Source organism: Topomyia yanbarensis, chromosome 1, assembly GCF_030247195.1.
Source record: "Topomyia yanbarensis strain Yona2022 chromosome 1, ASM3024719v1, whole genome shotgun sequence".
NCBI lineage: Eukaryota > Metazoa > Arthropoda > Insecta > Diptera > Culicidae > Topomyia > Topomyia yanbarensis.
The window spans coordinates 56,567,574-56,594,701 of NC_080670.1; the positions used below are offsets into that span (position 1 = coordinate 56,567,574).

Below are 27,128 nucleotides of genomic sequence, written 5' to 3' on the forward strand. Positions count from 1 at the left end.
AAATTCCTCCGTTGGGGAACTATCGGTCGGAGTAGGATGAGTTCACCGTTGGGCACTATCCAAGTAGGGCGTGAAAATGCCGGGAGCTGAATGACTCGCGGAAACATGAGCTAAATAGTTCAAAGAATCAGCACCTAACCGGCTCACGGAAACGAGGGCCAATGGCGACGTAATAGATGGATACAAAAACTAAGAGAAGAATCGGGAGTTAAATCAAAGCTCGTAGGTCGAGACATTCCACGAATCAAGTGAGGCTCCAAGATAGAGCAGAAGAAAGAGGTACGACAAAAGCACAACGATCCCCCCACGAAGTGGGAAGAAAGGCGTGAAAAGTTAGGATTGTTTCTAGTGGTTGGCCACGAACGTGAATCGTGAGTCCCACACAGTGCCAATACACAACAGGCCAGGCTTTTGAAGCTTTTTAAACCTTACTATAAAAAACACGTCGCTTCCAGAATAGACTAAGAGAACACATTGTAAAAATCATCCTCAATATGTATTGATAGATACTGATCCAAACTAAATTGCTTGAGCGAGAAGGCCATTTCAATGTTGTAAACAACATCGAGGATTTCCCACATTGATATGCATGTTGCATTTTGCACAGTAGATATTCAAATAAACTAACGTTCATGATGTGATGATCGATAATCCGTTCCAAAGCTTTTGGAAGAAAAGAACTTAAGAACTCTTGGCTTCTTCACGCAGAAGAATCAGGCCTTTTCGAATCAACAACACGTTTAGTTGAATCTAAACGTGGCGAAAAACTGAAATGGGCGTTTTTCGAAAGCATGTATTTGGTTTAGTTCAACAAATACTGTTTACATTTTAAATAGAAACATTGTTGAATCAAAATAAAATTTGTTAGATCTAACTGATCCCTTTGGTAAAAATCAACAGAATCTTTGCTTAATTTCAACTAAATTTGAATTGTTCTCTCCTTTGGTTAATACAAAAGATTTGTTTTTGTTTCTTCCATCTTGTTTGTTCGGTTAAAGTTATCATGATTTTGTTGTTTCAAACGATATATTTGTAGAAACTACTGAAAAGCCTACAAATGAATTTGTTGGTAATTTCAACCAACAGTATTGATTAAATTAAACCTGAATCTTGTTTGTCACTATATCAAACGGAAAAATTGTTGTTTAAAACCAAAATTTGTTTATTTTTACTAACTTTTTTTTCTGCGTGTTCATAGCTTAAGCGCCCCCCCCCTTGGGAATAAGTCTAACAGTTTTTACTCGCCATGCTTTCGGTATATACCACTTAACAAAACTTGAAAGCATAATCTTTTGCAAGACATGTTTGTGAATGTCAAATCCCTTTTGCAGTAGCAGGGGAAAGATTCCATCTTTTCCAGACGATTGGTATGGAGCAAAGCTATGCGCACACTAAATTTTGATTGCCGAATATCAGCAAAATTTTGCTGAAATATCAGCAATACTCTCAGCAAAAAATATTTCGCTGAATTTACAGCAATTCAAAACTGTCAAAATTTGCTGAACTGTCAGTTTGATTTGCTGGAACTCAGCAAAATTGCCATTCTTTCACTGATTGTTTCAACAATCAAATTCTATAAATTTGCTGATTTTCGTCAAAATAATGGGCTTTACTAAAAATCAGCGAAATAAAAATTGCAAAGCTGAACTCTTAGCAAAACCAGTTTTGCTGAAATGCCGAGTGTCATACTATTCGATTCAGTTCGTCGAAATCGGAAAATGTCTGTGTGTATGTACATGTGTGTCATTTAAACTCACAATTTTCTCAGAGATGGCTGAGCCGATTTACATAAAGTTACTTTCAAATGAAAGGTATAGCGCTCCCATAAGCTGCTATTGAATTTTTAGCTGATCCGACTTCCGGTTCCGGAGTTACGGGTTGAAGAGTACGATCACACTGCAAATTCCCATATAAACTGGTACCACCATGATGTCCAAATGATGTAATAGATATTGAAATGGGTTCAATATTACATGGATGGTCTAGATCACTAAAGAATTATCGAAGTAGCTTTGACCACATTGGCCACCTATGACGGCTCATGACTCCCCTGGGGAACTCGCCAAGTTGCTAAGTACACCTATTCCCCAGCGAATTCTTGACCGATTTTTACAAACTTCATTTCAAATGAAAAACACAGTAATCCCAATGAACAATGCAGAACCGATTTGCACAAACTTAGGTATGAATGGTATAATGCTCTCATAAGACGCTGTTTAATTTTTAGTTGATCTGACTTCCGGTTCCGGAGTTACGAGTTGAAGAGTGTGAACCCTACGATGTCCGATAAATGTAATACATGTTCGAATTGGTTCAACATTACTTGGATTTGTGGGTCTAGGTCACTAATGACCAATCAAAGTAGCTCTGATCACATTGGACACCTATGATGGTTCTTGATGCCCCTGGAGGACTCACCAAGTTGTCACACCTATTTCCCAGCAAACTCATAACCGATTTTTACAAAATTTGTTTTCAAATGAAAGATATAATACTCCCATTGACTGTTACTGAATTTCATTCAGTTCTGACGTTTGATTCCGCAGTTACAGGTTGGTTATTGCGGTCACATAGGAATTTCTCATATAAATCGTGACAGTCCTGCTCTTATGTATGCTTACTAAGTGTAATAAGAATGTAATAGACAATGTTATATTAAACGTAGCCAGTTCTTAAATTTAAATCAATTTGGATAAATGAGAAAGGCACAATTACACCGCTAGGTGGATTAAAACAGGTTTTTTGGAGCTAACGCCGATCCGGCGCTAGCTTAATCCGTTAACTAAGTTAGTGTCGGATTCTGATGAGACGAAGTGGAAACGCTAATTCCATAACTAATTTACCATCTCTTGTTTTTAAGGAGTTCATCTGATAATCTTTCGATGTTGAGAAAAATAATTTAAACTGCTAGCCTCGTTCAGACTAGAGACATTAGTGCATAGGTTTTGCCAGCCAGCCCGCTATGTATGCAGATTTAAGACATTTCTTATATGCACTACTAGCTGACCTGAAAGCCCTGGAGTCATTACGCTGATGCCATTTCTAAGCTCTTCTCATATCCTTCTTCATTCCTTTAAGCTCAGCCCTCCACCAAGGGGTCCCTAGTCGATTTAACAGCTGCTTCGTAGGATGCTACTATGAATGAGTTTGTAGTATCCACGACGTCATCCAAGTCGTCTAGTTGACTAATTTTTGTAAAAGATCCATGAAATCAAATCCCCAAGTTTTCCAAAAAGATATCCCAATTTGTGGATTTAGGATAACGATATGTTACAGCATTAAGGGTCACATCAAGATGATCGAAAAATATATATTTGTGATCGCAAAAGTTGGACGGTTCCTATATTCAGAATATGGAGATTTGTACTACTTATATACTCCATCAGTTCAGAACCTCTCAGATTGATGTCTGGGCTGCCTCAAATGATATGATGGGCATTTGCATCACTGCCGATAATGAGCGGAAGCCTATTTCTGCTACAATATGATACAACGCTTTTGAAATCATCAGAAGGAGATGTCTCGTTATTCGATATATATGCTGAACAATACAAATACTGGTCATATTTGTTTACTACTATTACCGACAGTCAGTGGAATTGTGACTGCACAGATATTGCGAGTTGTGAGCTTCGGTATGAGATGCGCGTCAATAGCCTTATTTGCAAGAATACAAGCACGAGGAATTTAACGTGGGTTAGTCATGCCTGTCTTGTTGTAAGAAATGAAGGTGTTAAGTAACTTCCTAATATAGAAGTTTCTATTATGGAAATACGGTTCTTGAACCAATGCTATAGAAGGTTAACCTTCCTGCATTAGTCGAGATAGACGTTTATGCTGGAGATTGATATGCTCGTCGTGGCACATCTCTTCGACGATATCGTCCACTGTCACACCAGGCATACCCCTTCGAACTTCTTCGGACCTAGGGCATTCGAAGACCACGTGTTCCGGTGTTTCTTGCACGTTCACACACTCCGTTCACACACTGCACGTTCACACACTCAGTATTGAGGATGAGACACCCGCCAGGAGACGTTTCGTGCTGCCTCTTGCTCCTCCGTTATTCGGCATGATCCTTGCCAATGCGTTAGTTGTCCTCGCAGCCTTCCATATACATAGTCGACATGGCAGTTGTAATTTCTATCGTATATCGTTACCACGGCGCAGTATCGGTTACCCCTTCTCTTTTGCTTCAATGCTTTCTCCGCGACTGTGCGGATGACGTCCATCGTCGATATCCCTTTTCGGAATCCGAACTGCCTCTGCGATAGTCCGTTCTCACTTTCAGCGCGTAGGTCGTCAACCTGTTGAGGATGACCTTTTCCAAAAGCTTACCAAGAGTATCCAGCAGGCATATAGGCTGGTTTCCCTGGTTATAGCAGCAACACCAGCTTCTGGATCTTCCATCTATCCGGGAAGTAGCCATCGTTCAGGCATTTCTGTATGACTATCCTGAACATGTCCGGAAGCGCCAAAATCGCAGTTTTCAGTGCCAGGTTGGGGATATCATCCGGTGTAGCATAACAGCTACATATGAATACGCCGTTGATTCTGTCGGTCACGAAGCCGTCTTTGTGTGCTATCCACCACCTCTGCCCATTACTTGGATTGCCGCCATCCATGCACCACCCAGTTACCGGCACACGATACGGCTCTGCAATAATTGCAACGTCGTTTCTGTTGTCGACTGCCAAAACAGTTTCTGAACAATGTCGCAATGATTTAGACTAAGCCGATATTAAGCTTGGTTATCTCTCTGTGTTTTTTATAGTAAAGTTTAAAAAGTTGCAAAAGCCTGGCCGGTAGTGTATTGGCACTGTGTGGAACTCACGTTCGTGCCTAACCACTAAAACACTTCCTCCTTTTCACGCCCTTGTTCCCCACGGAACTACGTCAAGGTACTGCTTCGTAGGGGGGAGGGGTTCGATGTGCTTTCAACGCACCTCTTTCTTCTGCTCTATCTCGAAGCCTCACTTATAGTTCATGAAATGTCTCGATCTTTGATTTAGCTTTGATTTAGCTCTTGACTCTTCTCTTACTTCTTGTCTACATCTATTACGTCGCCGTTTCTTGAGCCATTTAGCTCATATTTCCGTAGGTCATTCAGCTCCCGGCCTTATCACGATCTACCTGAATAGTCCTCGATGGTGAACTCCCCCTTCCCCGACGGAGGAATTTCTCCAGACACCGATACCCGCTTCCTTGAGCCATCAGGATCCCAGATTTGTCGAGATCAACTCGGACATTATCCTATTCCGATTGAGAATTCCCCGGTAACGGAATTTCTCTCGGTACCGGTGTTTGTTTAGTGAGCCTATTAGCTCTTCTTTCCGTCACGATTCTGTCGTTTAGTCTATGGCGGCGAATCTACCCTACCATGAATCCCCCGGCGGTAGATTGCTCCCGATACCGAAGCTCGTTTCCGTGAGCCATCTCTCATTGTTACTTACGTCCTATTCTAGATTTTCTTCTGAATATTTTTCCGTGGCAGAGAACAATTTTCCCGTGTAAATTTTCAATCTCCTACTATCTGAAATGAGATATTTTCATTGCACATGCATATTCTAATTCTAATAATCAATTTTATCCGAAATGCTAATGATGCGACCATCACGAATACGTCAACCACAATTGACTCCCTTCGACAACAGTTTCGTCTTACTAAGCCGTAACGCGGGTGGCGTCGTGAAAAATGTCGAATAGGGGTTGATAACAGCTTGAAGCAACATCTGTTGTTGTTCCAAATGTACTCAATTCAAGCCAACATGTCTCGGATCCGCTATCAAGCCTAATTTGAATATCGTACTTAACTAGATGCACTGTTCTCCCTTGACTCACAGGGGAGAACAGTAACACCTAAACCATTGTTATTGTTATTGTTATTTATCAGTGTGCAATCGAGCTGTCTTAACAACCTATTTCTGCAACCTATGTGCATTAACTGTACACTTACCGTCTCACCGTTGCACTGGACAGTTTGTGCAGTGCTTTATGGTCACACCTACGGCCGCGCACCCGGCTTCACATGAGCGTTTTGGCGGCTCATAGGCTGTCCTTTCATGGTGCTCAAGGATACATTGCTCCTATACACATCCATGCATACAGGCATACATACGGGCTTACATTCATACATACACACATACTATTTGGCACAAGTTTAGAGCGTATAACGTCGTGTAATCTAGTTTGTCATCCCATGGAAAATCATCTTACCATCGCCTTGGGGTCAATGTTATATTGGCCAATTTCGCATTGAATCCGCTTTTGACTTTTCCTAATCTCCTTTTTGTCTCCTAGGCCCGAAGTGGATCAATCGACTATTAATAGAAACGGAAAACATACTAGCACAATTAGTTCTTACTCGTGAATACTTTTCCTACAACTACTCTGTCTTATAACAGAATTCGATTATCCCTGTTCTACACACAGAAAAAAAATGTTGGTAAAATTAAGAGTTTTTCATTCTTAGCAAAAAACAACGAACGCATACTCTTAGTTTCAAAATAAAACTTTTATTTTGATTACTATTCTTCATTAACTTAAAAGGAAAACTTTTACTTTGATTATTATTCTTGATTAATTTAAAAGTTTTACTTTCAATCTAATAGTAGGCGTTGGTTGTTTTTAGCTAAGAGCGGAACACTCTTACTTTTACCAACATTTTTTTTCTGTGTGTATAGTCAATATACGTATTCATTATATTATGGACCAGGCAATTTAATGTTTTTAATTATTGTCCTGAGTAGCTAGGGGATCATTAATAAATTACGTAACACGTTTAGGGGGAGGAGGGGGTACGACAAGTTGTGACACGTTGTGATATATGGGGGAGGGGGAGTATATTAGATCTTTACGTAACATGTTTTACTGAACAAAAAAAAATTTCAAAGAATTTGTTACGTAATAGGGGAGGGGGGATAGAAAAGTTTATGACAATTTGTTACATGGGGGGAGGGGGAGTAAATTTTGGGCAATTTTCGTGTTACGTAATTTATGAATGGTCCCTAGACGAATGAAGGCATTTTAGGGTTTCAAAAAAAGAATCTGCCCATAAAGGACATAAGAAATATTTATCCACTATTCCCCATAAAGTTTGCTTGAACCGAATGTCCGCCTGGTTCGACTCGAATAGACCACACCGACCGAAAGGGTTGCTTATCATTTCTGAGAGCCGGTGTGCTTGGTCGAGTTAAATAATCATAAGAACAAGTCCTGAATAATTAACTATCTCTTATGTGCCAATCCTCCTTTCCTGAACTAGCCTCATACCCACAGTCAAAAGAGTCGACAACTAGTAGGATCGACATGTCCCACACCCAAGCGAATTGATCAACTTGCAAGTAGGAGCACATATCTAACAACCAGCCAAGAAGACTTCCGAACCAATAAGAATGGACCATGCCAGTCGAAGGCTACAGGCCCAGCGCCATTTCGCACAGTTCCTGAAATTAAGAATTTTGTTAGTGCTACTTACAGATTTCATTTCAATTAAGTGTCTCATTCCCTCTTGTTAAACTCGCTTGCCGCTGTTCATCTCTTCCGGCATTTCAACGCCGTCGGTGGACCATCTCATAGAAGAGATCTCTTTTATCGAATCCTCAATTTCCGTCGAAACTCGTATGTCAGACGCTCAAGGAGTTCTACTGGCTCGAATGTCAACTATCTGAAGCGAAAAAGACATTATTTACCACATTAAGGTTGAACAGAGAAACGGACAAAAATCGAAATCGAAAAAAGCAGTTTTTTCCGCACCATTTGTTAGATCTTCACGAAAATCAATCAGCAGTATTGTAACAATATTCTACATAAGCTTTTTTCGATTTTCGTCCCATTGTTTGTTCCTCCTTAATTATAGTCCCTAATCCTATAATCAACTAAGGCTGTCTGCCGATTCTAGCGCAGAAACGCTAATGATGTGACCATCAAGAATACGTCAGACAACCTCAATTGACCCCCTTTGACGCCAGTTTGGCCTTACCAAACCGTAACGCGGGTGGCGACGTGAAAACTACCGAATAGGAATTGAGAACAGCTTGAAGTAACATCTGATGTTGCTCCAAATGTATGTGATATCCAAGACTGACTTGGATAGTTCCGTCGAGCTTAGTTTGCATACCTTACATAACTAGACTCACTGTTCTCCATTCACCCACAAATACCCAAACCATTAAACAAAATTTGCAGGCGCCATGATACTAAACTTTTAACATATTATGCAAATTAACCCCAACCGAGAAGAGCGAATGATTTAAACAAACGCAACAAATAACATTCCGTAAAGGGGCTTTGATATGTTTATTTACAAGAATCCCAGTTTGTCTTTAATCATATTTTTTACTAAAAAACATTTATTTGAAACATAACCTCAAAAGTGCATTTAATGCCTTGTGTCGAAGCAATTGTTGCTCAAATCTTTCTCCTCGGCAACAGCAGCGCATCTCTTTTACCTACATCATCATCATCATCGTCATCGCTATCATAGTAAATTATTCGTTTGTTGGATAGCCTGCTTCCAGACACTGCCGCACTGCTAGCCGTTTTGAATCTGAAAGTTGGTTTAACAGCTTCGGTTGGTTTTTCTGGAGATGGCTCTACTGCCTCTACTATCTGCTCAATTTTAGCCTGTTTTTCTGGACTCGGACCCATTGATTCGTCAGCGCTATCATCACTATCATCGTAAATGATTCTCCTTGATTTAGAACTATTTTTCGTAGTACTCTCGGCTTGAACATTAGAACCTCCACTAAAGGACGCATCACCCCCGTTTATAACTGCCTGTTCCAGTGCAGCAATTTCATCCAAATCGAAATCTTCTTCCTCGTCATCAATGCTGATACATTCGGTAGTTTGGGGCTTTTGATTCTCCTTCTGGCTGTTGCTTGCTTCCTCGCACATGCGATCAATTTCCACGAAGCTGCTATCTCCGACAGATAATTCCTCGTCGTCTTCATCACCCCAAAGATTGTCTGCGGGTGGAACCGGTTTTGCTGTAGGCGTTGGAGCAACATCATCTTCCAACTGAACATGTAGCGATTGTAGGTGTTGCCTTACGTGAACATATGCCAGAACCAATTTTATTTGATCGAATGTAACATGTGGGAGGCATTGATTTTTAATATCAGTTAGCTTTATGCCATCCAGAGTGGATGGAAGATTCGATTTGATGTGTTCAAACAAACCACGATCGACGTCCACTCGGGCGAATTCTTTCCAGCCAAATGGAAAGCCATGTTTGATTGCCTCACATAAATGGCTAGCAATTGATGTCTCAGTCAGCCCTCGAAACTTGGCAATATCCGCTACCGAACGACCCTCTAACCAGAGGTTCCAAGTTGTTTGCTGCGTTGGTGAGAACTTACCTTTCGTCAGTGGGTTCCGCTGCAGAGCCCGCTGCATGACGGACAATCCATCACTACTGTCACTGTTACCGGGTAAGAAGTTCAGTTTTTGCTGAATGCAAGACAAAAATTCTTTGCCAAATTTTTGAATCTTAATATCTGAGAACCCATCTAACTTGGCATGCTTCATTTCCTCCAAATTCAGCGGTCGAATGGTAGCCATCTGGTGAAGGGCTAGATTCGAAGCAATCATGTAAGGCATACATTCGTAAGAGGTGGCCAGCTCGGAGCGCTTTTTCAAGAGAATCTTCACCATATCCTGAATAAAGTCCTGTTTTTGCGCGACTGTTTGCTCCAGTATACGAGAACTTCCACTGACAGGTGGTGGTAGTAGTTTTGGGAGCGTCTTTGGCTGGCTCTGAAAGTCCGATGTTGTTTCATATAGTGGTTGCGCTCGAACCTACGAATGAAAATATTCTATTCACTTGCATTCCATTCATGAAAAATGGTAGATGAATAATAGTTTTTCGTGTTATCGAAAAGGTACTTACAAATCGTAGCGATTTGAACATCTCGGTTGTTGGTTTCATTGACAATTTTCGGTTTGGAGTTTCGAGCCATTTTTTCGCCTTCGGAGTAGGTTGTATCTTGTAAATCAGAGCAAATTTGTTATAATTATTTGGCAATTTAATTTTGTTCAAAAACCCTTCTCTTTCTAGCAAAACGGCCAACGCTTTCCACCAGTCCTCATCTCGTGACTTCCCGACACCGTGCAGGGGATTTTTTAGATAATGATCGTTAAGTTTCTTGCTTTTGGAGCCGCGCAGCAGTGCGATTGGCAGCGCAATCCCTGTACCACCACCGAAAGCTTCGATAGCTTTTAACAAATGTTCCGTGTCTTTACTAAAATCATAATTTCCGTTTTCGTCGATTCCTTCGTATCGCTCACTGTCCCTTACTCCACTAACCGTCCGATCACAGTTGTCACAGCATTGCTTACGAGGTTCAACTTTCACATTGTCTCCTTCAAAATATCTTAGGATAAACCGCCGTCTGCAGTCTCTTGTGTCCAAATATTCGTGCATCTTCTTTGATAAAGCTTCCAAATTTTTCTGAACTCCTCCCTGATTATATTCTCGTAGTAACTCATGTGTTTTGAAATCAGCGCGACTCCAAAACATAATACACTTGGATGGTTGTCCATCCCGGCCAGCTCTACCGGCTTCCTGATAATAACTTTCTAAATCCTTCGATGCACCGTAGTGAATGACCAGTCTAACATCCGGTTTATCGATTCCCATTCCGAAAGCTATCGTAGCTACAATAATCTGAATGCGGTCTCGGACAAAACTTTCGTGCACCTCTCGCCTCTGCTTCAGCGAAAGGCCCGCGTGATACGGTTCACAATCAATCCGTTTGCTTTTCAACAGCTCCACAATCTCTTCCGTTTGCTTCCGAGTCAGACAGTAGATTATGATGCTGCCTTCAGTGTTTTTGCTAAGCAATCCTCGAAGATCCTCCCACACACCAAGAGAACCTTTCATTTTAACATGAAGCTCCAGATTCGGTCGATCGAACCCAGTGCACAGAACTTGCGGATTACGTAAACCAAGGCTAGTCACAATATCTTCACGAACATTGGGCGTTGCAGTTGCCGTCACTGCCAAAATGGGAATCCGAGGACAAACCGTACGAATTACACCAAGATGTCTGTACGCCGGTCGGAAATCGTGTCCCCACTTGCTCAGACAGTGAGCTTCGTCGATAGCAATCAGTACCAACTGATCGGATACTTGCTGTAGCAGATATTTGCCCGCATCCCCGGTCACATACTCTGGCGTTAAATACACTACCCGGAACATACCGGCTTTGATGTCTGGAATAGGATTAGCTCGTTGTGCAGATCCTAGCAGGCAGGCTGGAATGTTGCTCAAATTTAACGATAGAACCTGATCTTCCATCAAACTGATCAACGGCGAAATGACGATCGTTAGCTTCTGGAGGAAAACCGAAGGGTACTGGTAGGTAAGCGATTTCCCGTAACCGGTTGCCATTATAACGCAATTATCCCGTCGTTCTTCTATAATCGAGTGAATGATAGTCCACTGCATTGGCCGGAAGCTTGAGTGCCCGAAGCGAGATTCCAGTACGGTTAAATGAGCCGGTTGCGGTTTGATGGTGTCTCCGGCCATTCTGCGGAACAATTATTGAAGTATTACTGTTATATGTTTACTGTTCTCTAAGTATAATGGTGCATATCTCACTTCTTTGAGTAAAAGCAATTAATCTAATAGTATTTAGTAAGCTTCTGCGAAAACACAAACGTCTCTTATCGATATACACAAAAATTGCGCTGCGGCAAGATGGATCAACCACCACTTACGAACTGGCCTGTCATTTTGACATCACAATAGGAATGGGCGATTTCGATGCGCTTATTTAAAAATCGATCTTTTTGTCTCGAAACATCGATTTTTTACACCCGATATTTTCGCACGGTAAATCTGAGTGGAATTCTTGCAAACAATTGTGAAAATCACATAAACATCATAACAACGATTTTTTGTGAAAAGGGCGATACTTAAAAACGTAAACATAAGGCTTTTTTCATACATGCGAATGAGGGCTTTGAAACGCAACAAATTAACCTAAAAATTTGGATTCTACGATATTGCTTTCTTAAACTACAGCAAAAAATACAACGGGCGAAACTGTATTTTTGTTTGTTTATTTAAGTTTCGCGTTTTTAATTTAATAATTTCAAATACTTTATGAAGTTTTGGGTTTCGATCACTGAGTCACGCAATCTAGGATGTAAAAACCACAATATTTCTTAAATAGGAAATAAAACCAAATCTGGAAATATTTACTGTTGATTTTCTTTGAATGGTGTCACTGCTAGTATCGCCCTTTTCATGAAAAAGCGTTGATAAAAATAACATTGACTAAGGTTCCCAAATGAATTACACGTGAATTCTAGCGTGAATTTCAATTAGTTTTTCCTATAGATTTAATGGGCAGAAGAATCGGCGAAATCAATTGATTTACATATAGATATGCAATGTAGTATATACAGGTATGGCGAAGATGGCACTTTGGTATTTGTAAGATGAATCTTACATGAGTAGCGTGAGTGATCACAGAATAAATCGACTTGCTTTCGTCATACCGTTCGTTACGCTCCCATCGAATCGTGTGAACGCAATGACGTCGACCCGAAGTGCTTCTGGATTGTTTACATATTTTTGGTTACCAACACTAGCAAACCGTGTGTTCTGCCACAGGGATGCATGAAGTACAGCACGAGAGTCTAACACGAGCTGAGCGGCCGCTTTGAACGAACCAAAAGCAATAAGCACTGACACCGCTCTCGGTCAGACAACCGAAACAAATTTGTCTTTAAAATGAAGACATGTCTTCACATCTGGCATCGCTGGTGCTAGGTAACCTTCTTGCTCAAGCTGTAGGATTCGAAGAGCTAGCACAGCGAGTTAGCACGATAAGCTAACACCATGAGCTAGCTCGGTAAGCTGGCACGAGCAAACTCGGTGAGCTAGCACGAGTTAACTCAATGAGCTGGCACGGTAAGCTTGCCCGATGAGCTAGAACGGTGCAGAAGTGTAAACTATGGAACGAAAGAATACGATAAAGCAAAAAATATGCGTTGGTGAATGTGCGACAGGTTGTTGAAAATCGATGCATGGCATCATTACTCACACTAAGGGAATGTTCAGGAGTGTTTCAATTTTAGATTCATAATTTTGACAGTTCTATAATATAAAACTGAAATTTTTTAAAACTGGAGCTTGCTGTCCCCAGAAGCCGTTATATTGGGTGTTCTATTCAGTTTAAAATTCATGTCTCGCCATGCCTTCAGCGTTACTGCATTCAAATTTATTTTTCCCGGTCTATCGGGTCTAAGTGTCTGTGCTGAATACTTTCCATGTAATTTAAACACAGTTCCAAATGTGTTTCAAAATCAGCAACAAATAGAACTGCGTCGTATAACAGTTTTATTTTTTTTAAATTTTTCGAAATTATAAAACAAAACGCTCTGCTGGGGATGTGAATGTTTCAGTTTCAATTTTACTTTGAAACTCCTATACAAAATAAAACCAACGACACGACGTGACACTGCTGTTTCAAAAGTGTATCTCAAATATGACTAACCCCCCCTCAGTGATTCGGGTAACTGGTACTGTCAAATTTGATATTTGATGATAAAAAACACAAAACTTGCAACACTGATTAATATTGTGTTATTTTTTATAACAAACGATTTTTTTTCCATAGTTACCATCACCGCCCTTGGTTACCTGCGTGTCGAGTAAAGAGTAAACAGTAGGTTTGTTCTAGTGCTTTTACTTCATTCCAGAATTCTCGCATTTTTCGGACCATTGGGAAAGATATTTTTGAGCGAGTTAATTAACTAGGGGTATTAACATAGTTTGCACGTTGTGATTCGCTTCATCTCTTCCCACCGGACTAACAAAATTTAAGAAGAAAACAAACGACTCAAGTTTTCCTAATTCAATATTTTAACAGGACATTACTTCGTTACAGGGACAGATTGATGTACACATCAACGGGAATCTGCCAAACAGTCTGCAGAGAGCATATTATCGATTCCAATAGCCACCCAAATGTGAGTTTATTGGAAAATGAATTGTCCGGAAGGTGTAATTTGACAAACAGGTCTGGATACATCATGGCATATGGTCCTTTGGTTGCGATATTTTTGGCACTGCATTTTTCAATAGCAACATTCTCATTAATCATTACAAACACCGCTGGGAGACGCTTGAAGGAAGAGACTTGCACTCATATTAATGCACGACCCAACAAGTGAATCATGTCCTCGTACACATGAAGTTTAATGCGGGTGAGAGGTGTTCCAAGTACACCGTGTGTGGTAAAGATTACTGAAAACGGTATCGTAATGATCGTACAAGTTCACCGTGCGGCAAAGTATTCTAGGTACATTTTTCCTAGAAGCAGTACAAAGGACTACACATGAATGACTTCATACCTGGATTTTGAAACTATTTATAATGCAACAAAAAATTTTACAATGAAATTTTCTAAATGAAGAACTCCCAGTTCAAAAACTTTGTTTTTTATTTCGATTATAGAGGTTTTAACCGTAAGGTCATTCGCCTCTTCGGGTTAGGAAAATCTTTTATGAAAAATTTCTAACCCTATGTGCGAGGTCGGGACCCGAACCCAGGTGCGCTGCGTACAAGGCAATCGATTTACCAACTACGCTATGCGCACCCTATTAATTGTCCCGTTAACACGCTCACATATAGGACGTAGTCTTGTATATAAAATTATGCTTGTTTTAATATTTTTCTACGAGGATAAGTTATCCCATTTTGATATTTGCAGAAAACGGGCATCCAAGCGATGAAAAACATTTATGCGTGTAAGTTCGAAATGTTTTGCAAAACCCGACCCGCACCCAAGATAAATATTTTTTAATGTACCCGACCTGACCCGTACCCGGTGATACCAAAACCCGAACCCGCTCCGATTTCTACGGGTATCAAGCAAAAATATCCGTACCCGCCTATTTTCACCCAGTGTCATATGGCAGGACCGTTATCTAGATTCTCTGAATTGGATATGCTAAGCAGTTCTCTGGAGAATCTTAACAACATAATATTATTCTCATGTGGCTTGAAAATTGTTACATCCGTTTGATCCGGCCAAATGTACCAGGTGAAAATTACCGTTTGTGATCGAAAGTTTTTCATCCTTGGACCAATTAGTGTATGAGTGGTAAAAATTATGCGAATCCTACTGGATACGGCATCCATCGCTGCCGAAACGATAGGTTATTCCTGCGAGCTTAACATATGCGTCTGAAAGGAGTTAATTGGAATTTTAATTAGTCCCGGAAGTAGTATATGATTGTTATACTCCCGAATGTAAAAAAACTTCTATTTTGCCTTTCTTCGATTGTAGATCGCACAAGATTTCCTGGTATAATTCAAGGAAGAACAGCTATAACTTCAGCATCGCTGTTAATCGCTCTTAGGGCCGATTTCTTCATCCTCACTTAAAGCTTAAGCCAGGTTTAAACGTACTGGTGAACCTGGTTTAAAAGTTAAGCGAGGGTGAAGAAATCGGCTCTTAGGGCCGATTTCTTCACTCCCGCTTAACGTTTAAACCAGGTTTATCCGTACGTTTAAACCAGGCTATCTATTTGGCCACCCTGAGCGAATGTCCAACTAAAAAGTGGCCTAGTCAAAAGATGACCAACAAGCGAATTACGACTGTATAGCTTTTCTCTCAGTATACTTAAACCACAGAGAACCGACATCCATGATGGAACAAAAATATTTAAAAAACGTGTGAAAACATTTGAATTAATTTACGATAAACACTAGCGCCGCCACACCAATCTATCCCAACTATCCGTCAAATCCATACCGGAACCGCTTCGAAATCCTGAATGGATTCAGTATGGAATCTTGCTCAAAGAAAACAACCGATTCCGACTCAATCGGTTGATGCATTTGAGCTGGAATTCATGCTGGAAGTCCGAACCGGTTCCGGACTAGTGTGACTGGGTAGAGGAATAACCGTTGTCAATTCTGTCGAAACATGACGACAGTAGCGCACCTGGTTTGGATATCCCAACTACCTTCGAAACCGTTAGAGATTTTACACAAGTTGAATGCTGAAGATGGACGTCTGTTCTCTGTGGAAAGGAAGGAGGGTGGTGTCAACCCATCGTCACAAAAACCCGGTTGGGATAGATCATACACGGTGGAACTGAATAACAGCTAGAACTGACCGCCCCAAACGATACAGCCACCAACCAACACTGCAAGTTGTGCACAAATGCGGACGATAGTCGCATGGTCCAGTGCGACAAGTGTGTTGATTGGTACCACTTCGTATGTGTGGGTGTTACCGAGGACGTTCAGCATCACGATTTTATCTGCCCTCCATGCGGAGCCGCCAAGGAAAAGGCTAATAAAAAGCGCAAGTCATCAAAAGCTTCATCGAAAGTCCCGTCACTAAGTACGAATGTGAATGTTCCGGCGAGCATTCAAGTACCAGTACAAACGGCTCAATCAGCATCCGAAGCAGCGTTGCTAGACCGTTCCGCGTACATCGATACAACTACCGCGGTTACTACAAGTATTTTGACGACTGCTCCTGTTATCCCAACAACAGAATTAGGATTAGCAACTAATATTCCACCCTACAAGTATGCCCCCACGGTCCCTCAAGCTCCAGTTGTATCGTGGAGTACCACCATACCCTCAGCCAACTCGTTTCCGCCTCTAGCGTATGGACAGTTTAACCAGATCCCAACGTCTAGTTTATCGTTGCCTTACCCAGTTCCACCACCCGCTCTGCCAAAGCCCTCGTGTGCAATTCTACCGCCAAATACGTGCGAGTCGAGCTACTATCCGGGAGTACTTGCAGCTCAGAATTTCGCAGTACCTTCCTGTGGCAATCAGCTGATTCCATCCCTGCATTATAGCACTCCTCTATCGTCTCGAAATGCGCCAATCACTACTTTGCCCAACAAGACAACCCAGAACACTGCAATCACGTTTATAGGAAATAAACCATCTGACACCAAGAAACAAGGTCGGGAGGAGATTCTCAGTCAGCGTTCCGTTGCAGCTAGTTCCAGAAAGTCTAATGTCGTTTTCGCTTGAGGCAGAAACTAACTCAGTTTCGGAACTATATGCTGTCAAACCGTTTGTTTGAAGCCAGTTTCGAACCTAGGTTATGCTCCACTGAACTGAAAACCGAGTTGGGTTCCAACCTGAAATATATTTCGGGTTCGCTCGCACTACCGCTGTTTTGCGAGAACCCAACTCAGTTCCATTAAAAACGTTTGTTTGAAGCAACTAACCTGCGTTAGTGTCTAGGTTCTCAATCGAAAACGACATAAGAAGGATGAAAGGCTTCAATTGGAGCTGCAAATTCTTGACGAAGAAAGGAAGTTGCAGGAAGAAGAACAGGCGAAGAAACGTGAATACCTTCAAAAGAAACATACACTGTTGAGAGAGATGGCTAACGATTCGACGACGGATGACGAAAGTAAAGGATACGATGAAGATAAACAAGCACTAAATAATAAGGTGACCCAGTGGATACAATAAGTGCCGCAAGCCGGAAACAATCCTATCCAGAATGACAGAGTGCAATCAACGCAACCCCCCTTGTATCGCAACCAGCTATTTAGTCAGTTTGTTCCCGAATTTCGACAGCTAAGAGTAGGCGAAGGCACCCAAATTCCATCGAGGATTGAGAACAGTGGAGCTAATATCGGTATGTTTAACCCAGCACGGCGTTCGACACCTCGACAAGCAGCACTGGTGGACGACGATGAAAATAACCTCTCACGTAGTCAAATAGCTGCACGCCAAGCAGTATCACGCGAACTTCCAACGTTCACTGACATTCCTGAGGAGTGGCCATTATTCTACTCGACATTCATCACCACGACCAATATGTGTGGGTACACATCGGAAGAGAATCTCGTTCGCCTACAGAAATGCCTGAAGGGGAAAGCGTATGAGGCAATCAAATGCAGATTAATGCATCCTTCAAACGTCCCCGGAATCATCTCTACTTTGAAGATGCTGTACGGTAACCCCGATGTAATTGTACACAATTTAATTGCGAAAATAAAGTCCACTCCCCCACCGAGACCCGATAGATTAGACACACTTATCGAGTTTTCTCTAGCTGTCCAGAATCTATGCGCCACAATAGAAGCCTGCCAGTTGGACGAATACTCTCACAACGTTGTACTTCTTCGTGAACTCGTTGAAAAGCTACCATCTTCGGTAAAAGTCGATTGGGCAAAGTATCGGCGAACGCTTTCACACGTCAACCTCACCATGTTTTCGGCATGGTTGTACGAGCTTGCGGAGACTGTTTGTCCTATTGTTTCGCTGTCAAGTATTGAGTCGAAAGTAAGTCGGGGCAAAAGGGATTCCGCTTACCTCAACGCACATATGGAAGACATGCATGATTATCAGAACAGGTCAGATCAAGCCGTCAAGTTCGCACCACGAAACTCGACATCGAAGGCCTGTGTGCTGTGCAAAGGCAGCTGTACTAGCATTGATAAGTGCACTCGGTTTGCTGAATTCAGTTACAACTCGCGATGGGCAACTGTAAAAGAGTTTGGGTTGTGTAGAAAATGCCTAAAAAACACAAGGCATCATGCAAATCTCAACAAGTTTGTGGAAAAAACGGATGCCAATTCAAACACCACCAATTACTCCACAATAACCAACGAGATAGCGCTACGTCGACCAGCGCGCCACCACGTCAGGCCCCAACAGCGGCAGTTACTCTACAGAGTACGATAGAACGAGAGTGTAACACACATCTGAAACAAAAGAACAAGATGCTGTTTCGTGTCGTTCCGGTCATTCTGTACGGAATCCACAAAGCCGTGAAAACCTTTGCATTTCTGGACGACGGATCGTCGCTTACGCTGATAGATGCCGCACTTGCAGCCGAGTTAAACCTAAATGGAATAGCAGAGCCTTTATGCCTTCGCTGGACAAGCACTCAAAGTCGCTCCGAGAACGATTCGGTACGATTGAGCATTGAAATATCGGGTACAGGGGAGAACCACAAGAAGTACCGCCTCCAAGAGGTACACACAGTCTCCAATCTCGACCTGTTTCATCAGTCCATCAATATGAAGGAGTTAGCAAAGCAGCATCCTTACCTGAGAGGCATTCCAGTTGAATCCTATCAGGATGCCCAACCACGTATTCTTATCGGTATGGACAACGCAAACTTGACACTTCCATTGAAAGGAAAGGAAGGAGGGTGGTGTCAACCCATCGTCACAAAAACCCGGTTGGGATGGATCATACACGGTGGAACTGAATCACAGGAAGAACTTGTAGGCTATCATAGTCCCCAAAGGTGTCTCTGTAGCGGAATAAATGATACTGTACTGCAGCAGACGGTGAACGAGTATTTCTCACTTGAAAACGTAGGAATTTTCAAACCAAAGCAGTCTCTTGCATCAACTGAGGACCAACGGGCTGCAGAAAGATCCTGAGTTAGCAGCAATACTCCGAACGAAAATCGAAGAGTACCTGGAAAAGGGTTATGCCCGCAAGCTGATGGAGGCCGAATTAGCAGAAACGCGGCATCGGATATGGTATCTCCCGATCTTTCCAGTCTTCAATCCGAACAAGCCGGGGAAAGTGCGCATCGTTTGGGATGCAGCAGCTAAAACCAATGGTGTGTCATTAAATTCGATGATGTTAACTGGATCTGATCAACTAACATCCCTCTTATCGGTACTCATCCAGTTTCGAGAAAATCGGGTAGCGATTTGCGGTGATTTAAGAGAGATGTTCCACCAGGTTAAGATTTCGGAAGAGGATCAAAACTGCTTACGATTTCTTTGGAGAGAACACCCGTCGGATGCAGAACCCAGTACCTACGTAATGCAGGTGATGACGTTCGGGGCTTGTTGTTCTCCAAGTTGCGCCCAATACATCAAAAACTTGAACGCTGAGAAGCATGGAGGGCAGTACCCGAAGGCAGCTAATGCAATCGTCAAGAACCACTATGTGGACGATATGCTAACGAGTACGGAGACAGAGGAAGAGGCGATCCAGTTAGCTCGTGAAGTACGACACGTCCACGCTCAGGCCGGATTCGAGATACGTAACTGGATTTCGAACTCACCAGTGGTTCTCAACGCTTTGCAAAAGGAACGGATCGATGAGAAGAGCCTGAATCTAGCTACGGAGAAGGTTCTTGGCTTGTGTTGGTGTACCGCAACGGATACGTTCACGTTCAAACTTTCACCAAAGCACGATGAGGATCTATTATCGGGAAAACGTCGACCTACCAAGAGAGAAGTGTTGCGGAGCTTGATGACCATCTTCGACCCTCTGGGATTACTGTCGCACTTGTTAATCTTCCTTAAAATTCTACTGCAGGAGATATGGCGCTCAGGAGTTGGCTGGGACGACGAAATTCCTGATGCTCTTAATGAGAAATGGGAAAAATGGTTAAAGGTTCTTCCATCGGTATGGGATGTACGTGCACAGACAAACAGACATAACTCTTTGAACAATTATTCAAAATTTCTGTCGATCACATTTATACGATCATTCTTGCTTGCCACTAGCGCTACCTATCGTCATTCCTGCTCAACGTTCTATTCACCTCATCAAAGAAAGCGACGCTGCGCTGGTTACCATTGACAGATAGAAGATTCGTAATGGAAAAAGTTACAGGTACGTGTGTTAGCCATCATAAGGACAACGTTACGTATACCACATCTACTTCCCAGAATAAACTAGATAGACGATCTGATCATAGTGCAGTAACAATATGATATCGGATCGATTTAATTCAACGAATAAGTGATTATTATTCTCATCGCTGGAGTTCTTCATTGTCGCGTTGCATTCCTGTCTGAAGCCAATATTGCACGTGTTATTCAATCTTATTTGTTTAATGCTCAAACTAGCGCAAGATATTGAAGTTTTATTCACAATGGATAAATTAGAACTTGTGTTGCCGGAAACCGTAATTTCGCCCATAATATGGTAGTTATTGGAATGATTATGGAGTTCTCCAACACTTATCCTCAGTACAACCCACTTTGCTGTTTACAAAGCAACAGTAATCGAATCATAAAATGTAGAACTAATTTTCAGCAAACCTTATTCAAGCAAGTAAATACAAAAAGCGTTGTTTATTCTTTTCCTTTTCGATAAAATTCCCTTCGCCTAATAATTATCGTATTAGAGTGTAAAAAATGACATCAAGCAATAAAACGTTTCAATGCTGCCAGATGTAAGACTCAGACTGGCCGAAATTAATTGTTTTAACCTTGTTTTCACATTCTGTCGGCTTAGACAATGAAACCTCTCGAATATTTGTTTGCACACAGTGAGGTACTTGAAACCTTATGCAATACAATACGCTGCTCGAAATCACTGTTGCATTTTTCATCTTATTGACAAGATACAATGATCTGGAATCCAAACGATTTTCCGCGTGGAAACCGAATGATTTTCATATTGTCGAACTTTCTTTGTTTTGACATAACACAGACTCGTGCCTTCAACCAATTTAGTTATTTACCAGACTACTATGTAAAAGCTTCTAAAGATAAGTAGTGGCGCCATCATATTGAGTGCGGCGTTCCTGCACACTAACATGTTTGTAAAATAACTGTTTTCAACATGAGCGATGGTGAGTTTTAGAGTGTTATGTCTGTTTGTCTGTGGTACGTGTACCGAGATGCTACCGACTGCTCGTGTCAAACGGTCCGGAAACAAATGTGCAGTTGCACACATTCGTCGATGCCAGTGAGGATGGTTACGCAGCTGTAGTGTATCTACGATTCCAGCAAGGCAGCCGCATAGAGTGTTCAATAGTTGCGGCAAAATCACGGGTGGCCCCTCTAAAGTTTGTTTCGATACCGAGGCTTGAACTTCAAGCGGCGGTTACAGGAGCGCGACTAGCGAATATGGTAACCAATAGTTTATCATTCAAGGTGAACGAACGGTACATTTGGACTGACTCTCGTGACGTGCTGTGCTGGATCCGGTCCGATCACCGACGATATTCGCAGTTTGTGGCCTTTCGTGTCAGCGACATCTTGGAAACCAGCGAAATTGCGAACTGGAGCTGGATTGGCACAAAGCAGAATGTGGCGGATGAAGCAACCAAGTGGCAACGTCTGTCGGATCTTGGAAATGACAGTCGATGGTTTAGAAGTCCGGAATTTCTATGGCAAGAACGCGACAATTGGCCAGTCGAGCCATTTACAACTGGAACTACTAAGGAAGAGATACGTTCCCACTTATTTCATCATAGAGTTGTCATGAAACCATGTATCAACGCAGAGTACTTCAGCAACTGGAAACGATTGGTCGGTACAGTAGGCTTCGTGTTTCGATTTCTGGGCAACTGTCGGAGCAAAGTAACGGGGATCCAACGTAAACTCGGCCCCCTATCCAGCATAGAATTACAGCAAGCATCGAACTACCTCTTCAGAGAAGCGCAGAGAGAATCATTTCCAGAAGAAGTGGCCATTCTTTTAAATAAAAATGCTACAACAAAGGCGCTCCCTAAGCAGAGCGCAATATACACGATGAAACCGTTCTTAGACGAGAATCAGTTGATGCGAATGTTTGGTAGAATTAGCAGGTGCGAGTATGCCACAATGGACGCGCAGAATCCTGTCGTTCTCCCGAAAGATCATCACATCACGAAGCTACTTGTTCGAGACTACCATGAACGTTTCCATCATTGTCGGAGCAAAGTAACGGGGATCCAACGTAAACTCGGCCCCCTATCCAGCATAGAATTACAGCAAGCATCGAACTACCTCTTCAGAGAAGCGCAGAGAGAATCATTTCCAGAAGAAGTGGCCATTCTTTTAAATAAAAATGCTACAACAAAGGCGCTCCCTAAGCAGAGCGCAATATACACGATGAAACCGTTCTTAGACGAGAATCAGTTGATGCGAATGTTTGGTAGAATTAGCAGGTGCGAGTATGCCACAATGGACGCGCAGAATCCTGTCGTTCTCCCGAAAGATCATCACATCACGAAGCTACTTGTTCGAGACTACCATGAACGTTTCCATCATTGTAATCATGAAACCGTGATTAACGAACTACGACAGAAATTCAGGATACCGAAACTGCGAGTTGTATATCGAAACGTGAGGGCAAACTGTCAGAAATGCAAGAATCAGCGAGCAATTCCCCAGCCCCCTCCGATGGGATCTTCCAAAGGTTAGGCTGGCGGCCTTCTGCAGACCGTTCACTTTCGTAGGCGTGGATTACTTTGGCCCTATCGTGGTAGCGCTAGGGCGAAGATCAGAAAAACGATGGGGCGTACTTGTGACATGCTTGACGACACGAGCAGTGTACATAGAGGTCGCACACACACTAAATGCGGACTCATGTGTTATGGCGATCAGGAATTTTATGGTCAGACGAGGCGTTCCGAATCAAATATTCAGCGACCGTGGCACGAATTTCACGGCAGCAAACAAGGAGCTCGGGGCGGCTCTGGCAGAACTAGATCAGGATAAAATTGTACAGGAAATTGTCAGTCCCAACACTGAATGGTGTTTTATTCCTCCAGCGTCTCCCCACATGGGTGGGTCGTGGGAAAGACTAATCCAATCTGTGAAGCGTAACCTAGAACAAATTCGCCCACGATGCTATCTCAGCGATGAAGCCCTTCGGAATCAGTTGATCAAGATAGAAGGCACAATTAACTCACGTCCACTAACACATGTACCGGCAGATGATCCAGAGGCTCCTGTTCTTACGCCAAACCACTTCATTCTGGGTTCATCTAGTGGCCTTAAACCGGCCGCTTTACTCGACGATAGTGCTCTGGCGTTGAAACGTTCTTGGCGTAATTCGCAGGTGGAGGCGAACATCTTTTGGCGTCGGTGGGCTCGCGATTACATGCCGGACCTCACAAGGCGCACAAAATGGTTCAGCGAGGTAAAACCAATCGAGGTGGGAGACATTGTGGTCATTGTAGATCCATCCACGGAACTGCTGGCCCAAGGGGCGGATCATCTCCGTGAATAGAGGCAAAGATGGCAAGGTGAGATCAGCGGCCGTCCAAACAGCGATCGGAGGAGTGTATGAACGTCCAGTGGTCAAGCTGGCAGTGCTTGATGTTCGACGCGATGAGCAGGTAAGTCACAACTGTGGCGTACTCGGGGGGAGTGTGACGACCCCGCGGTCAGCGCGACTCACTTTCTGGAGCAATACGATGGACGTTGCAACATCTCATGTGGAGAGTTATATGACGGATTAACGAACTGTCACTACGGTGACGTACCAGCAGACGATGACTGGCAAGATTCGGAGAAAAAACCATAAGTGCTCTTACTGTGGTAAAAGTTGGCTAATGCTAAATTTAATGCAATATTAATTACTGAAACATTGTAGTTCGACTTGAGGTATAATTTTTTTATTATATTGTTGCTTAAAATTCGTTAGTTAAAAGAACAATTATTTCGAGGTAATTGTCACTAAAATTGAAATGTAAAAAAATAAACCTAACCTAAATTCTTCGATAGCTAGATAATTTGCTGTGTCAGTTGGCTTCTGGGCAGATTTGCCTACGGCTGCATACGACAATTATAAATAAATCTAGTGTGAATAAATAGACAGAGAGAAGTAGTACAGGAAAGGAGGAAGAAGAAATACAGGAATAGACTAAACGTAAGTAAATTTATTATAAAATAAGGAAGAAAACTAAAAAATGGTGAACCTTTAGGATTTTTTTAACGTCTTGCAATACACCTTGTTAAATCGGAAACCCGTGTCTTCCTTCACTCCATTTCGTTGACCGGCGCGTCAACAATATATGTTTGAGTAATCCGGGCAAAGGAGTTTATATTCGACGAGTTGTTAGTCGAGCAAACATGATTCACCCCCTCACAGGTTGTCCAATTTTGGGTGTGAGAAAATCGTTCGTTTACTTTAGAAATTTGACATCTCAAGCTAAAAGGATCCCCGATTGTTTTGATTTTTCTTTCGTTGCATAAATTTTGTAGTTGCTGATTTGCGTAAGCATACGGGTTACCTTTTTTAATTCGAATCCATTTCAAGTAGTTATAGCGTATAATCGATACGATGTTGCTGCTGACCCGTTGTTCCACACTTTTGAACATTCTTCGGACGTTCCCCCAGCGGAATTTTCACCAGAACACAGTTTTTCTAAAATCAGAGGATCGCAAATCCATGCTGGCATCGTTGCCCGGCAAAGATGAAGGAACCGTTGGTGAGCGATCGATCGATATCGATTCGCTGATGAAGAAGTAAGCGGTTTAAATTTGTTAAAAGTATGATCTTTATTTTTAATTCGATAATTATTGCAGAAAAGTTCAGCTCTTTCCGGATGCCAACACACCAACAACACTTTTCAACGGTGTGCCGTTCAATGAGATTCCCATCTGCAATATTCGTGTTACACCGAACAATACCGTGATAACCATATGCGATGCCAAGGGAACTCCTCAATTTATCCGTTCCTGCGGCATTGAAGGTTTCAAAAATACCAGAAAGGGTACAAATATAGCGGCACAGGCTACCGCCATCAGTATATGCTCGGTAAGAGGAAAAATGATTAGAAATGGCACATATAAGTAGAATAGAAAATAACACACAGAAACTTATTTTTGATTTGGCAGAAAGCGATAGAACGAGGGTACAAAACTGTGCGTGTGACAATTCGTGGACTTGGGCCCGGTAGAATGGTAAATAGTATTTGAATTATTTCTATTGATACTGAGTTACAAAATCTACTATTTCACTATTTAGTCGGCCATCAAAGGTTTGGAAATGGCAGGAATGAATATCATTTCAATTACGGATACCACCCATGTGTCCTGGAACCCGCCACGGCCAAGGAAACAGCGGAAACTGTAAGACGGCGCAATTATCGGTGGCGTCTATTATCATTGTTTGTTTTATTAAAACTTTGAAGATAAAAGTTTAGATTGGACGATAAGCTAGTGCACCAATTATTTCTGACATAGTTCGAAAGCAGATGGGCCTCTCTCAATGTAGGTAATGGTATAGTGGGCAGTGGAATGTTCCAATATGTTCATGAAAAAATACAGTGGTATTTGACACATCCAGTGGAAAATTCGATATGATATGTAGTCGAGTTTGTTGTTAAATACGAAGCATAACTGCCCAAACTACCAATATCCCAAAGCCTCCAAAACTACCAAAAATTACGTAAATCAATAATTTAACATCTGTAGCCCAGCACAACGGATTACATCGCCAATGTATTTCAGATGTTTGGCACGGCTCAATGCGTTAGCAGAACTGAGCCATGGATCTTTCGTGATGAAAAAACGACAAAATTATTGCATGACGGGTCTTGTTGACGCAGCTTGCTGCTGCGTGTTGAGGTACTTTTTCTTGGCGGTGATGCATTAGCTGCATTATCCTCTGCAACTTCGGGGTCAGTCCTCCTGCCTTCTCTTGCGTTGTCGTTCGAGCCCATGTCGTCATCAGTACTGCTTCCATGCTGGCCATTGTCAAAAGTTCTAGGTTGTTTCTTGTTCCTTGGATTGATTTGCCTTGGATGGTCACGTAGGAGGGGATAGACTTTGTCGGACGCATTCCCACCACACGTATGCCGTTACGAAGAGCTGGGAAGAAGTTCCTCCAAGTATCTTCCTTAACGGTATACACTTCCGTATTTTGCCATGTGCTGTTTGATAACGCTAGCGTTAGTACGCGGTGCAAGATCATATAGCTTTAGTTCAATAGTGCAATCGTCTATATATACTAGGATGCTGTACAAATTATCATCACATTCAACGGCGTGTTTCAAATTGTTAAGCGAAGCAAATGATTCTGCTCGGATAATGGGTTTGAATATAATCAGTACCGTATGACGTAGATGATGGAATTAACTTCTGCTACGTTGAGCTTCGTATTCACCTTCAACAATTGCTCCACTTCACGAATCGATGGTTTTATTGAACATTTCGAAAGGTCAACAGCAACACAGTTTGTTCGCATCGGGGAATAAACTAACTTTGTATTGTCACTCATTCTTTGTTCACGTTTCACACACTAAGTAGAAGGAACGAAATTTAGCGTTGGATAATAGACAAAGCAGGACACGATAGGCAGAGACCGGATTGCGTGCCCTGCTATAGCAGCGGAGCGATTTTTATCTTCTGAACTGAGTGAAAGGACAAAAACAAGACTGAATGTATTTCAGATGATTGACGAAAAAATGCGGTAC

At 42.2% G+C, this 27,128-nt stretch overlaps 3 protein-coding genes across 3 annotated transcripts; 2 read left to right on the forward strand and 1 right to left on the reverse strand.

The window, feature by feature from the left end:
- Nucleotides 1–8,330: 8,330 nt before the first annotated feature.
- On the reverse strand, nt 8,331–11,729 carry LOC131677671 (bifunctional 3'-5' exonuclease/ATP-dependent helicase WRN-like). The gene is made up of 3 exons (XM_058957612.1): nt 11,606–11,729; nt 9,893–11,534; nt 8,331–9,801 (listed from the first exon to the last, which is right to left on the reverse strand). Exons 2-3 carry the CDS (start codon nt 11,531–11,533, stop codon nt 8,410–8,412), a joined length of 3,033 nt encoding a protein of 1,010 aa, XP_058813595.1. The 5' UTR covers nt 11,534; nt 11,606–11,729; the 3' UTR covers nt 8,331–8,409.
- Nucleotides 11,730–17,380: 5,651 nt separating this feature from the next.
- LOC131695546 (uncharacterized) lies at nt 17,381–20,660 on the forward strand. The gene is made up of 6 exons (XM_058984073.1): nt 17,381–17,452; nt 17,582–18,685; nt 18,727–19,335; nt 19,394–20,398; nt 20,491–20,599; nt 20,656–20,660. The coding sequence occupies exons 1-6, from the start codon at nt 17,381–17,383 to the stop codon at nt 20,658–20,660; spliced, it is 2,904 nt and encodes a 967-aa protein (XP_058840056.1).
- A 4,178-nt stretch (nt 20,661–24,838) lies between these two features.
- On the forward strand, nt 24,839–25,868 carry LOC131676309 (small ribosomal subunit protein uS11m). Its single transcript, XM_058955424.1, has 4 exons — nt 24,839–25,176; nt 25,237–25,468; nt 25,549–25,614; nt 25,679–25,868. Exons 1-4 carry the CDS (start codon nt 24,992–24,994, stop codon nt 25,784–25,786), a joined length of 591 nt encoding a protein of 196 aa, XP_058811407.1. The 5' UTR covers nt 24,839–24,991; the 3' UTR covers nt 25,787–25,868.
- The last annotated feature ends 1,260 nt before the right edge of the window (nt 25,869–27,128 follow it).